At 33.5% G+C, this 12,420-nt stretch overlaps 1 protein-coding gene across 1 annotated transcript; it reads right to left on the bottom strand.

Annotated features, from left to right (window-relative positions):
* Positions 1–8: 8 nt before the first annotated feature.
* On the bottom strand, positions 9–10,172 carry LOC122631065. The gene is made up of 6 exons (XM_043816281.1): positions 9,463–10,172; positions 4,647–4,904; positions 3,689–3,825; positions 2,459–2,909; positions 2,054–2,234; positions 9–1,935 (listed from the first exon to the last, which is right to left on the bottom strand). Exons 1-6 carry the CDS (start codon positions 9,499–9,501, stop codon positions 1,694–1,696), a joined length of 1,308 nt encoding a protein of 435 aa, XP_043672216.1. The 5' UTR covers positions 9,502–10,172; the 3' UTR covers positions 9–1,693.
* Positions 10,173–12,420: the final 2,248 nt, after the last annotated feature.

Below are 12,420 nucleotides of genomic sequence, written 5' to 3'. Positions count from 1 at the left end.
ATACACACACACAATAGGTTGATGTTAATCAACGGTTTAATTATTAATTAAAAATTGAATTTTTATTGTAAAGAAAATATACTTCTCTCGTAATGTATAAAAGCACGTAGCTACATATGTAAAAAAGAAAAGACAGTGTTTATCACAGACTTCCTGTGATAATTATATTTATTATGAGAACAGGAAAACGTCTAATACTGTATGTTAAAGCAGCGAATAATAATTTTTAATTAGAATTTTTGCAGGACATATGTGCCTTCGAATATTATTTTTCTTCGTAAAGTATGGATATCAAATACCATGTGTAATTATTGTATTGATTTCCTACTTAATATAAAGTTCCAAGTCTGTGTTAATAAATGTTGGTTCAATATATTATACTTCATGGGTTTGTTCAAAAAATTATGCAAATCAAAAATATATAGGACCGAAAATACATATCTCGTTTCGTCGTTTCGAAGGTTGTCTAGATTCAATTAGCATAAAATAGTGCACGAAACAATTGTTGAACAATCATTTAGTGATAGAAAAAAGCAGGTCTATCAGAAAAATAGAAAAATTAAAGAAAAAAAGAAATTAATTTTCACAATTGTTCGTTACTACAAGATATTGTACGAGATGTCGAATCGTAATTTATAACATTGTAACGATATCGTCATATTGTACAGCGTAATTTTATGAGAGAAACGTCGTTACCACTAAACGAAATGTAATACAAGGATATTTGATTAACCTTGTTTTATTTTATAATAAATATAATATCAAACATATATGCGACCATACGCGTACAATCATTTCAATATTGTTTTCGCTAAATCTAAATGGTCATACGATATTTTGGATGGCAAAGAAATTTACACGTTCTTACACTTTTCTTTTCTTTTGTATTTCGATTCGTTCTTACACTGTTCTTTTTTTTTTTATTTTATATTTCGATTTTTTTTCTATTAAATTAATTCAACTCAACTAATACATTATCGTGCAGATTTATGTACAAAGGGTGAAGTATTTTATTTTTACCTTTAACCAACCCAATATTTTCATGCATTTTGATCACGAAATGCATTTTTGGAGAAATACTTAAATACTACGATTGTTATGTAAGTATGGGCGATCGACGATTGCGTTCGCTTTATCAGGTCACGTGATAGCATTGCACACGGGCATACTTCGAATATTCAGAATATATGCAAAAAGAAATGAGAAAATAGAGCGCTTGTACTATAAAATAATTTTCTATGTTCGTTTCGATTTGTGACACGCTCTTTATATTTTAACTTAAATCTAAGAATTCCTAAGATTCTTGGTATTCAGTATTACGTATTAGAATGATACTTTATCAATATAACTATGCTATAAAAGTATTATCAGTCGTATCATATTGACACATTTATAATGTGCTATAATAATGTTATTTCATCGATAAAGAAAATCCATCGTAACTAACTGTGATGAATATTTAATATTTATAAAATATTATAATAAACATTGAGACTATGTGAAAAATATAATCTATTAAATGAATAAATAAGTCGGACGAGATAAATATACACACATCGAGCATACATACATATATAAGTATTTGTCAAATATTAAGTGTTCATCGTTCGATTTCTAACATTTCTACGTCGCGTTTGCTTTTTCTTGTTATTTCAAAAATATTATCGAATATAAATAAATAGACTGATATATTTTATTGTACGGTAGACCGTCCAGTATATCCTGATGTCGCGTCACAATATTTTCTCGCTCTATCTCGTACGAGATCATCGATGGACTTGTTTTGCGAGATTGATGAAGATAAATTATGAAGACGAGAAGCCAAATAACACATAATGAAGGCCGATAGAACTAATAATGCACCTAATCCAATAGCCACGTAAAGAAAACTACCGCAACTACCTTCCAAGCCAGATGCAACTTTGTTGTAAATATCTGCAGATAAATAAGTTCATTAATTACATCGATTGTAAAGCGAAAAATGTTAATGTATCATTAATTTCTTTCATATCATATAATGTAATTCTTATATACAATATCAAACGTTTCATACCGTCTGGCATCATGACGGTATACTCAATGTTCTCTTTGAATTTCGTAAAAGGCGTTGAGTCATTGTAACTCTTGATGAGACGTTCGATCTTAGGCAAGAATGCTCCGTCGATTTCTTCGTTGACATTTCGTTTTCTTCGTTTGCCATGTCCCGACGGCTCAAATAGATCCAAGCAGAAATCCTATAAATCATATTCGAACATCCTTTCGCTATCTTTATTATCTTAACGCTATCTTTACATTTTGTCCAATATGTGTATGCTAAATCGATAAACCCATCGGACATGTATAAACCCATATCTATAATCCTTTTACGACTTCCGTTTGTATAAAGGAGCTTGAGAAATAACGTCGATCTTTTATATTGAAAGAATTTCAAATAAATAAAAGAAAGAAATGTTCTCACCGGTTGACAATCTTGCGGTTCCATACAAGCCTTTATTTGCGAGTGTATCCATAAAGTAGATCGTTCTCGCATAGAACTAAGCAAGAATGCTTCGAAATCCAAAAATACCTCGTTCTTTCTCTCGCGATACCTTGCCGGTTGATGAGGAATGATCGATGCGAAATCTCGATTTCTACAGCCATCTTTAACAAGGATAACGCTCCCTGGAGCATGCGGTTGATCGGGATCAGGGCTGACCGTTACTTCCAAAAGTTTTATGTAACCCCAAGCACTGTCAGGACTGATACGAGCTCTCAACTGAAGTTTTGTACCTATTGGCACCGCCTGATCGACTGTTTGCGATCCGCTAGATTCTGATATATTACCAGTAGCTTCGCGATAAAGAGCAACTTCGTATTCTAATCGACCTGGTGTCTCCTCTACTACACCGGATACTCTAGCACCATGTGGACTAAAACAGACATCGAAACTCTATTTTAACTAAATTTTATTGTACCTAATTATTTCGCTTATTTGTTGTTTTTCGACTTAACGCAGATATATTTCACATATTTATTGGACTAAAATGTTTCGGTAAATTACCCTAATATAGTAATCCCATCGTTAACGAATCATTCTCGCGATAAAATCCCGTAATTTTATAACGTATAGTCGATTAGTTGCGATTAACAAGATATCGAGGCATTATATCCTAGAGTAATTCTCACCGAGAAATTCGATACTTTATTATCGCGTTACGTGTTAGCAATCGAAACAATACAATTGTTACAAATTCATTATAAATGCGCAATTTAATGACATCACGCAATCCTATTTAATTGCCAAGTTAATCAAACCATTCGCTATATACGAATTTTATGCTCTTCGCTATAATATATCTATTATATATATATATATATCTATAAGAGTATATACTCATATATATCGACAATTGTTTGATAATGATCTCTTTATGGTGCAAATTTCATAATCAAATAGCTTGATAATACAATTGTTTCGATTACCTTCAAGTAGTTAACGATAGAAATTCAATTTTCTTTTTTATATCATGTTTTATATCCTTCTCAATACCTTGGTATTTTAATTATTATAGATTTTCAATTAACGGTATCGTTATATATCCTGCGATATATAAATCACTTAGGAAGCGAAGACATTATCGGTTAGAGCGTAATTAATAATTCAACAATAGAAAATAGGATGTCATGAATTGGTGTGTTGCTAACTTACAATGTACCAGCAAAACCAGCCGCTTTGTGCCTAAGCAACGTGGGCTCAGGTGGACGACACATGAGGATCAATTCTTGATCGGCCAGCATTACGACACCGGGAAATGCCGGAAACCATATCCGTAAATGAATGAATCCCTATGAAAAAAATAAACGATTATATTTATGTTTACAATATTTTATACATATATATATATATATATATATATATATATATATGTAATATATAAACGAAATATTATTTTTCATTAGCACATCCAGTATTTATTCTTTTTGATAATTATATATTTTTAATTATAATATTTCGCGTAATTTTAATAAAAATCATAATTCCGATATTATTAAATTAAAACGGACGAATCCGTTCGAACGACCTTTCGCATCAAAGCACAAGAAGTTAATTCCTTTAGAGAAAGAAAAAGAGAAACAGAGAGACATACTTTAACGAAATTAATTATGATTATCTTTAATTTTATATTTTTCGATGAGGAAAATTACGAGTTATTTAAAAATTCTAATGCTAAAATTTTCGGAAGAAACTTATGAGAATTATATATTCTTTCTGAATAGATACATATACTATAACTACGTATACATTAATGTAACATTTCTATTCCACATTTGCAGTTACTACAATATACTTGAATATTTCATTATATTTAATCGAATAATTCATTTCAATATTCGTCCTCTATTCTTGAAATTAGTCAATTTATTATATCTGTAATAACGCTAATTTATTTATATTACAGATACAATATGTTTTTATTTGCTAGACAGAATTAAAATTTTTAATTCCCTTAATAAACATTTACAATGGCTTGAAAAAATATTTGGATATAATATATTAATATCTCTACATTTATAATTTTCAAATATATATTTTTCTTATTTTACAAATCATTTAATCATTCGTTGAAGTCTCTTTCTTTTCTTTTATTTTTTTCACGTCGACTTACGTTTCTTTTGAGAACACCGCATCGCGAAAAATCCGTCACTTTGAGGAAGTAGTTGTCTTCTTGAGGATCGTTAGGATCCGGTCTAATTTGGCAATGAATGTCGATGAGAGGATTGGCCGATCTATCATCGGCAAATAACGGAGCTCCTCTGAAACCGATCGGTCTTCTAATTTTCGCTGTGAGAAGATCGGCTGCTGAACCGGCGCCACTGCATTGAATGTCGGAAATCTCGTAGTCTTGAGCAACGATTACGCTAACCTACGACGATCGAGCAAAGAAAATAAAATAAAAAAGACAGGCAAATTATTTCCCAGACTTTGTTTCCAAGCCCTTTATGAATATTTATGTAATTTCCCTTGGCCCACCCCTCGAGGACATCTCGTTGCACTTCAAAATTGTATATTTGATGGCGAAACTCTTTTTGAACTTCCCATTGAATCTCGAAAGCTTTTACGCTCGACCCACAAAAACGTTCCTACGTTATTGGCTTTATTTCACGTTACAATACGTATTTAGGTTTGTTTATCCCTCTTTTTCTTTGTTATAGTATCTCATATATTTGCATTTTCAATATTTCCTTTCTTTCGAGATAAAAAATCGATCCTATTATACGTATAAAAATTCTCGATTTCAATCAATTTTTACAATCTAATTGAAAATCGATTCGAACACAAGTGAAATTAGCGTCGAACTAAAGATCTCGATTTTCCTCCGAAATTCGAATCCGATGATTTATCATTTGATTCTGAAATTATCTAAAGAAGGATAAGCGATAGATTGTTAATCTCTAGGATAGCATGCGAGCCGATTGGTTATTAACTAGACACGTGCTGTTTGAGTTATGGTAATTTCCTTAATGGTCTGCCGATCGTTTCAATCTCACGACCACCACTAGGCGCGTGCGCCTCACTACTGGTCTATCCCCCCACTCTCCATGTTCCTACCTCGGTCCATCCCCACTACTTTCGTAGTGGTTTTGTTTGTCTCTCTCTCTCTCTCTCTCTCTCTCTCTCTCTCTCTCTCTCTCTATTTCTCTTTCTCTGCGTGCTGTATGACGTGTAGGTTATTACGACGCTATCATGCGCTGCCGACGGACGGGCCAAGGTGAGCGAAAAACGTGCACGCACTTGTACTTCATTTCGAGTAACGGGTTTGAAAAGAGACGCTCTACTGCACGTGTAAAACTATTCGTTGCGTGTAATACACGTAGGTATAGATACGTATTATATCGTGCTAAAATTTCTTAACGTAATCCCGTTTCTTATATTTTGAGCGCATTCGAGCAAAATGCACTTTCATTGTGTAAATAACCTCTTCTACTGATCATTTACACTTTTCGTTTTGTACTATTTTATTTCCCAATCTAGGTACGTATATTTGTAGATATTTATTTGAATTTTCAGGTACGACTTGTGAAATACGTTCGTTTATAATAAGGTTATATCGTTTTAGGAAAAGTTATTACGTAGTTTGTAAGATAAGTTTAAGGTTAAGTTTCATCTACGATATATCATAGCGTTAACTTCAAGTACGATATATTGGTACAAATTGGTACGTGGAGTATGACCTCACGAATGCAGGATATTCGTGGCTACGTCATAGCTTCTAAAGCAAGCATCGAATTCCGGTCAACGGGTTACACCAACGCCTAGATATTTCCATATATGTATGTCCTTTATAATGTATGTATAGAAAAGCGTATAAACATACCAATAGTTTTCTATCACATCCATATGAATGGATATTATTGCGAAACGTATTATTTGTATACGAAAGTCAAATCTATGAAATAATCATCGTTCTCGGGGTAATTTGAAAATAGAATCGACACGTTTCACGATAAAGCAAATGCTTTATGGTAGTCTATATTGTTGTGAAATAAGAGCGGTATAAATTTTCATTTGAAGGTCTTACTGACCTTCAAATTTAACTACATTACTTTAATTAGATATCGTTTAGGACGGTCGTTACTAACTGCAAACTATCTTATTTATTTCTTTCTAATATAATATCGTTTAAAGAAAGACTAATGTTCAGAATAATGCTTCGGAAACGATCGCTAATCACCGATTACATCGGAAGAGAAATATGGTTCGCGTATATATCTACAACTACTATCGATATACATACATACATACATATATATTCAGCACAAATTTGTGGCGTTAAATCGAAGTTTAGTTGGCCGACGTCGTTAATCGAGCGACAAACAACTTAGTCCTTTAAGTGAACGCTTATCGAGACGCAGGTGTTGCTGCGATCGACTTTGGGTAACGGCTAACGTTCGCAAAATACGAAGACAATTTCCTCGAGAATACGGCAAGCACGCGTGTATATGTAAACGCACGCAAACCTGTGATCGATGATACAAATTCACAAGCGTGAGATAAAAAAATTACTATACCGTTTAATGCTTACAATTAGTATCAATTTATTCGAACGATCAGTTTCAATAACATAACGGTAACGGAAGGAAACTATGAAGTCGATAATGATTTTGATACATTTCGAAGTTCAATTCAATTTAGCGCTTGGTTAATCGAATTACATATAGACGAACAAACTTATTGTTAGTCGACAACATATTAAAGCCGTTTGGGGCGACACAAAATACGCGAGGGTTTAGAGAAGATCGATACAGATGAAGTCAAGGGATGTTAATACGTAGTAGTATAATAAAAACGAATTCTATTCGATTGTCGTATTTATAACGTAAATAAATTCGTAGGAAAGAGAACGAGCGTCGTTCTCTTTGAATAAATTAAAAAGAAAAAAAAAAAAAAAAAGAACTAAGTAAACAAAACAGAGAGAAAATACCATGCTGGCTTTCTCGTTCTTACAAATATCGTTGTCAAGGACAAACTTGTAAAGTCAAACTAATATTATTGTTTAAACGATGATCAAAGAAAGAGAGAGAGAGAGAGAGACAACATTTTCTGTTATATTAATTGAAATCCAAAATGTTAACTTTTAAAACATTTTCTCAATTGATTCTGGAAAATCAACATTTCTCGTCAAAAATGTAGTATCTTTTTCCACTCTTTTAAGGTTAATGACTCCTAGTACACTTATATATGGATACCTAATACGAAATGAAGATTTTTCTTTTTCTTTCTCTCTCTCTCTCTTTCTTACGATCGACAACGACAAACGTACTCGCGTTCGTTCGATCGACGGATATAAAAGTAACGGGAAAGAAGAAACGGTCGAAATCCGCCACGCGAAACGGCCGGGGACCGGTCACCGAAATTGCCTCTGGGGCAAGTGGATTTTATTTCCTTCGTTCGAAACACACAACTGTGACCTACTCTTTTACGACATCGTCAATTTTTTTTCCTCGCCTCTCCTCCATCATTTTTCACATCAGGAAGCATTCATACGCGATATCTATCTCTATCTAACTCTCTAACATTCTTTCTTCCTGTTTTTCTCTATCTTTCTTTCTTCCTTCACGAGTAATTCTACATTTCTACTCGTGACCTTCGTCTATTAATGCCTCGCGTGGTATTCGATTTGTTTTGAGGGACAAACGTAAAAGTATCGTAGTACAGTGTAACTCGTCAGGAACGTCCTTCTATCCTTTTCTTTCTTTTCTTTTCTTTTTCTCTATCTCTCTTTCTCCTGACATTGAAGGTCCTTTCTTTTTTTTTTTTTTATTTTCTCGACATAAATATCCCTTTCACCGTGTATTTTAACGCGACGACGTATGAAAACGGTTTTTCTATTGCTCCGAAACTTAGAAAATTATTTTCTCAAGAAACTTTACGCTCCGTCATATATTTTTATTTGCCAAAAAAAATTACTGAATTTTTTCTTGCGGTAAACTTCATTCTTTTTCAAAGGACTTGTTAAACATACGATAAGAGACTTCGCTTGCATTGGAAAATTAAAATGAACCGATGCGCGAAATCTTGCTTGATAGTATATCCTCGCTGGCATGCTTCGGTGGCAATTTAACCACAGTAGTGGTAATGATGGTAGTAATGTAATATAATGTGCATTTCCCGTATTTGTTGCACGGTTGCACGAAAGAGAATCATTGACTTCTCGTCCGATTTTACGGACGAAATAAAAGATTTATACTTCATTTTGCAAATATCGTACATATATACATACATCTAAAAGCTCGTGATAGAATAATGATAATATCAGACGATTTTATATCCATCATAAATATTTCATTGATAATCTTTTAATAAGAAATCAGATGTAAAGTTTAATAGTTTCCATTAAAAAGATTATACGGTAATCATTAATCAATAAAGTGGAACGAAATTCTTATGTTCAAGCAATCAGATATTTTTTCTAGTAAGAAAGATGAAATAAAAGGATCTTTTCTTTTTATCTTAGAAATTTATATCTTAAACTTATAAATCAAGCAAGAAGAATAGTTATTACAAATATTTGTAGTCTATTGTGTTATTTTTGTATTTTGAATGCATTCTTTATCAATCTCTCAAATGAAGTTGAGTTCGTTTGCAAGAATTGCATCCGATGAATTATTTGCCTATTTCATGCGTCTCGTTCGATTATATCAACGTGCATACACGAGCGTGTGCCTGTTTTTTTTCTTTTCTTTTTTTTTTGTTAAATAATTAGAATTTTGAACGAACTAGATTTTTTCCGCGTCAATAAAGACAAAAAAAAAACCCAGAAACGTTAACCTCCCGTTAATTCTTTTTAGAAAAAATTTGATTTAATACTAAGCTTAGATGATGTTTGTTACGAGTTTTGTTAATATAATGAAGAACTCGATGAAGACGAAATGTCTGTAAATGTTCCTTAATATAGAATCTAGCCGTCTCTTTTCACCCACCGTAGAAAATAACACGAGGATTCCAAGGATTCGGCACATAATGGCGGAGATAACGACAATGATGATCCTGTCGTTGACAAATCGATCTTCACGTTCTCCACGTGAATATCTGACGTCGTTCGTTAAATCCTTGTCCACTGATTTCGTCTCACGCAAGTATAGTTTATCCAAGTTCGCCAAAGTTAAACCGAAAGAAAAGTTAATGTCGTCGGCCCTTTTGGGGTGACGCAATTTAGCAGAAGGTTCACGACGGACTGAAGTCTTAACTCGATGTTGAGGACGCGCAAGAATTCTCCCCCCGAGGCGTCTCCAGTAACGCCAGCACTATGGACTCTCCTCCTTTTTCTTTTCTTCTTCTTCTTCTGTTTCTGCTTCTTCTTCTTCTTCTCCTTCTTCTTCAGTTTCTACCTTGTCTTCCTTCATAGGTAGGCGGGAGAGAAAGCCATGGAACCGGAGAATCACCGGACCATCCGGAGTACTGTTAATGCATGCCCGGTGCCTCCACTAACGACCATCCTTTGCCTCCTCTTCGTTCTCCTTCTCTTTGAGCCATGCGATGCCCCCGCAACGTCGCTATTGTATCTTCACTGACCAGCCGTTTTCCATAAGGGCGACAAATGATCTCCTCAAGGACGTGAGTCTAGTTTACGAACGTACTCCAAAATTACTCTCGCGAAGAATCTTATAAAAACTTCCTCGAACGATACATTCAAATAGAGAATTTTATATATATTTGCAAAATCTACGAAATATTTTAATATAAAGATAAAAGATCAAAAGAAAGAATATTAGAAAGTATGAAGGAATATTCGTAAGATTAATCATCATGAAAAATAACTTATCTGTATATTCTTCTATCTTATTATTCGTAACCTTAATTTTATCGCAACGATGGATATTATAATAATCATCGATTCTTTATTACAAAGAAACGAGATTCCACGTCCGTTCGATTTCAAAGAAATAAAATAACGATGATCAATGCTAGAAAAGGTTTCCGTTCTGGGAGGTGCCGCGAACTCAACGGATCAAGGAACATAACGTGAATCTGATGGTATGCATAATAGGGGAATTGTTTAACCGGTTACTGACTTCTCTGCAGCGTAAATTTTAGGTCAGAGTTGTGGTCTCCTCGATTAAAGAAAAATATGTACCGGAAAAATAATCATTCGAGCATATGCATTTATGCGTGCATTTCTTTTTCGATTCTTTTCAAACGATTTTCGTGCAAGCTGTATATATGTATGTATGTATCCTTGTATGCGCGTTACTTGAATCCTTCGTCGTCATCGTCACCGTGAACGAAAGAAATATTTTTTAAATGCTTTCACGCTTACGAAGTGAATTCCGAATATCCACAGGTGTTCGTGAGAAAAAACACGAAATATACGAGATGTCTTTTGAAAAAATTTACTCAGAATATATCGAAAGTTAATTGAATTCTCGGGGAATGTTAGCAATAAAATGATATTACTTTTTATAGAATTATACAAAATAAATAATGATGATTCTGAAATTTTTCCAAGTTGGCATCTTTTTTATTTCGAGATAAAAGTTATATAAAAGAGAGAAAGAAGAAGAAAGGGAGAGAAAGGAACAGAAACAAAACCGAGATCGTTCCGATTCTTTTCAATGACGCCAGATGGTGTGACAAAAAGAAAGAAAAAAGAAGAAAGAAAAATGGAAAAGAAAAATATGAAGACTCGGTTTTCTCGTCGAAAAGAGGAAGAATAATTTGAGATTTGTCCCGGTCCCTTGCTGTACTTGTCACTGACTGAGTGACTGATAGGAACTCGCGCGCTTAAGCATGCTCTACGATGTCACGCACTCTAATCCGCAGAACGTTCCGCTGGATTACCTTTCCGTTATTTTCTGTAACGTCTGCCGTGCGCGCACGTGCCACTTATATTACCTTATGTAATAGGTATAACTTGTACGAGAATGTATACATATATATACGTTATCACGTTTATACGCGTACATTTGGTATATATAGGTATATATAGGTATTCACATATCCATATGTACATCGAGTCACATGGGTGTTTGTAATCCAAGTAGAGGAGATTCGTCGTTATGGATTAACGCGTTGCATAATCTTCGATGCAGAGGGTTGAATGACGCAACTAGGTCATTCTACCTTAGCGATGTTACCTTCGAGATGGAAAGGACGACCAACAATTATATACATATATATATATATATATATATATATATATCATAGTCGAATATAGATGTATATGCATATATAGATTTATATGTGTATATACATTTGGAGAAAATACATTTCTTTTTTTCTATCGTTATTTTTCCCGAAGGAAAATAATGAGACGTCCCGTTATGAAAAATATTACGAGATAGATAGTGGTTTATCCGTCATTATTAAGATTGTAATTGAGGTAGAACGTTCTATTAATTTTGCTTTTTCATCTTCATTATTTTTCTTCTTTTAATGTCTACATTTATACACTGCCTTAGATATACCAAATATGAAAACACAACGGAGAGATAACAGCGAAATTAATCGATCGACCTTCTCTTTCGTTTATATCACTCTTTATTATTCTTTTTCGACATTCTCTCGAAGATATGTATCTATTTCCATTTTTTTTTTTGTGCAAGCGCCACAAAACGCATACGATCATATATTTTTAATCAGTTTATAAGCGATCACTTTACGACGTAGCATTAAATTATTTTCTAGGAAAAGTGTCGCGTGTAATTGGTATAAATATTTCATGAGAATTCAAATGCATCGTACGCTTCATTCCGTTACTGGCATTTATCGTTTAATAATTACGCACCTGTGTCATACGTGTATCCAAGATGCCGTATATATCGTGCGATATTACGCAATAATAATTTAAAAAGACAGCTATATGAATAAGAAAGATAAAAATACCAATACGAAATCACTTGATACGGTTAGAATCGATTTTATACTTTAGTATCTTTCCA

Source organism: Vespula pensylvanica, chromosome 8 (assembly GCF_014466175.1).
Source record: "Vespula pensylvanica isolate Volc-1 chromosome 8, ASM1446617v1, whole genome shotgun sequence".
Taxonomy (NCBI): domain Eukaryota; kingdom Metazoa; phylum Arthropoda; class Insecta; order Hymenoptera; family Vespidae; genus Vespula; species Vespula pensylvanica.
This window is presented reverse-complemented; position numbering and strand designations above follow the sequence as displayed.

Coding starts and splice junctions, on each gene's coding strand:
- LOC122631065 (XM_043816281.1), bottom strand. CDS start 9,501: ATGTGCCGAATCCTTGGAATCCTCGTGTTATTTTCTACG. Junction 4,905..9,462: donor TCCTCGTGTTATTTTCTACG/GTGGGTGAAAAG, acceptor CGATCGTCGTAG/GTTAGCGTAATCGTTGCTCA. Junction 2,235..2,458: donor AACCGCAAGATTGTCAACCG/GTGAGAACATTT, acceptor TATGATTTATAG/GATTTCTGCTTGGATCTATT.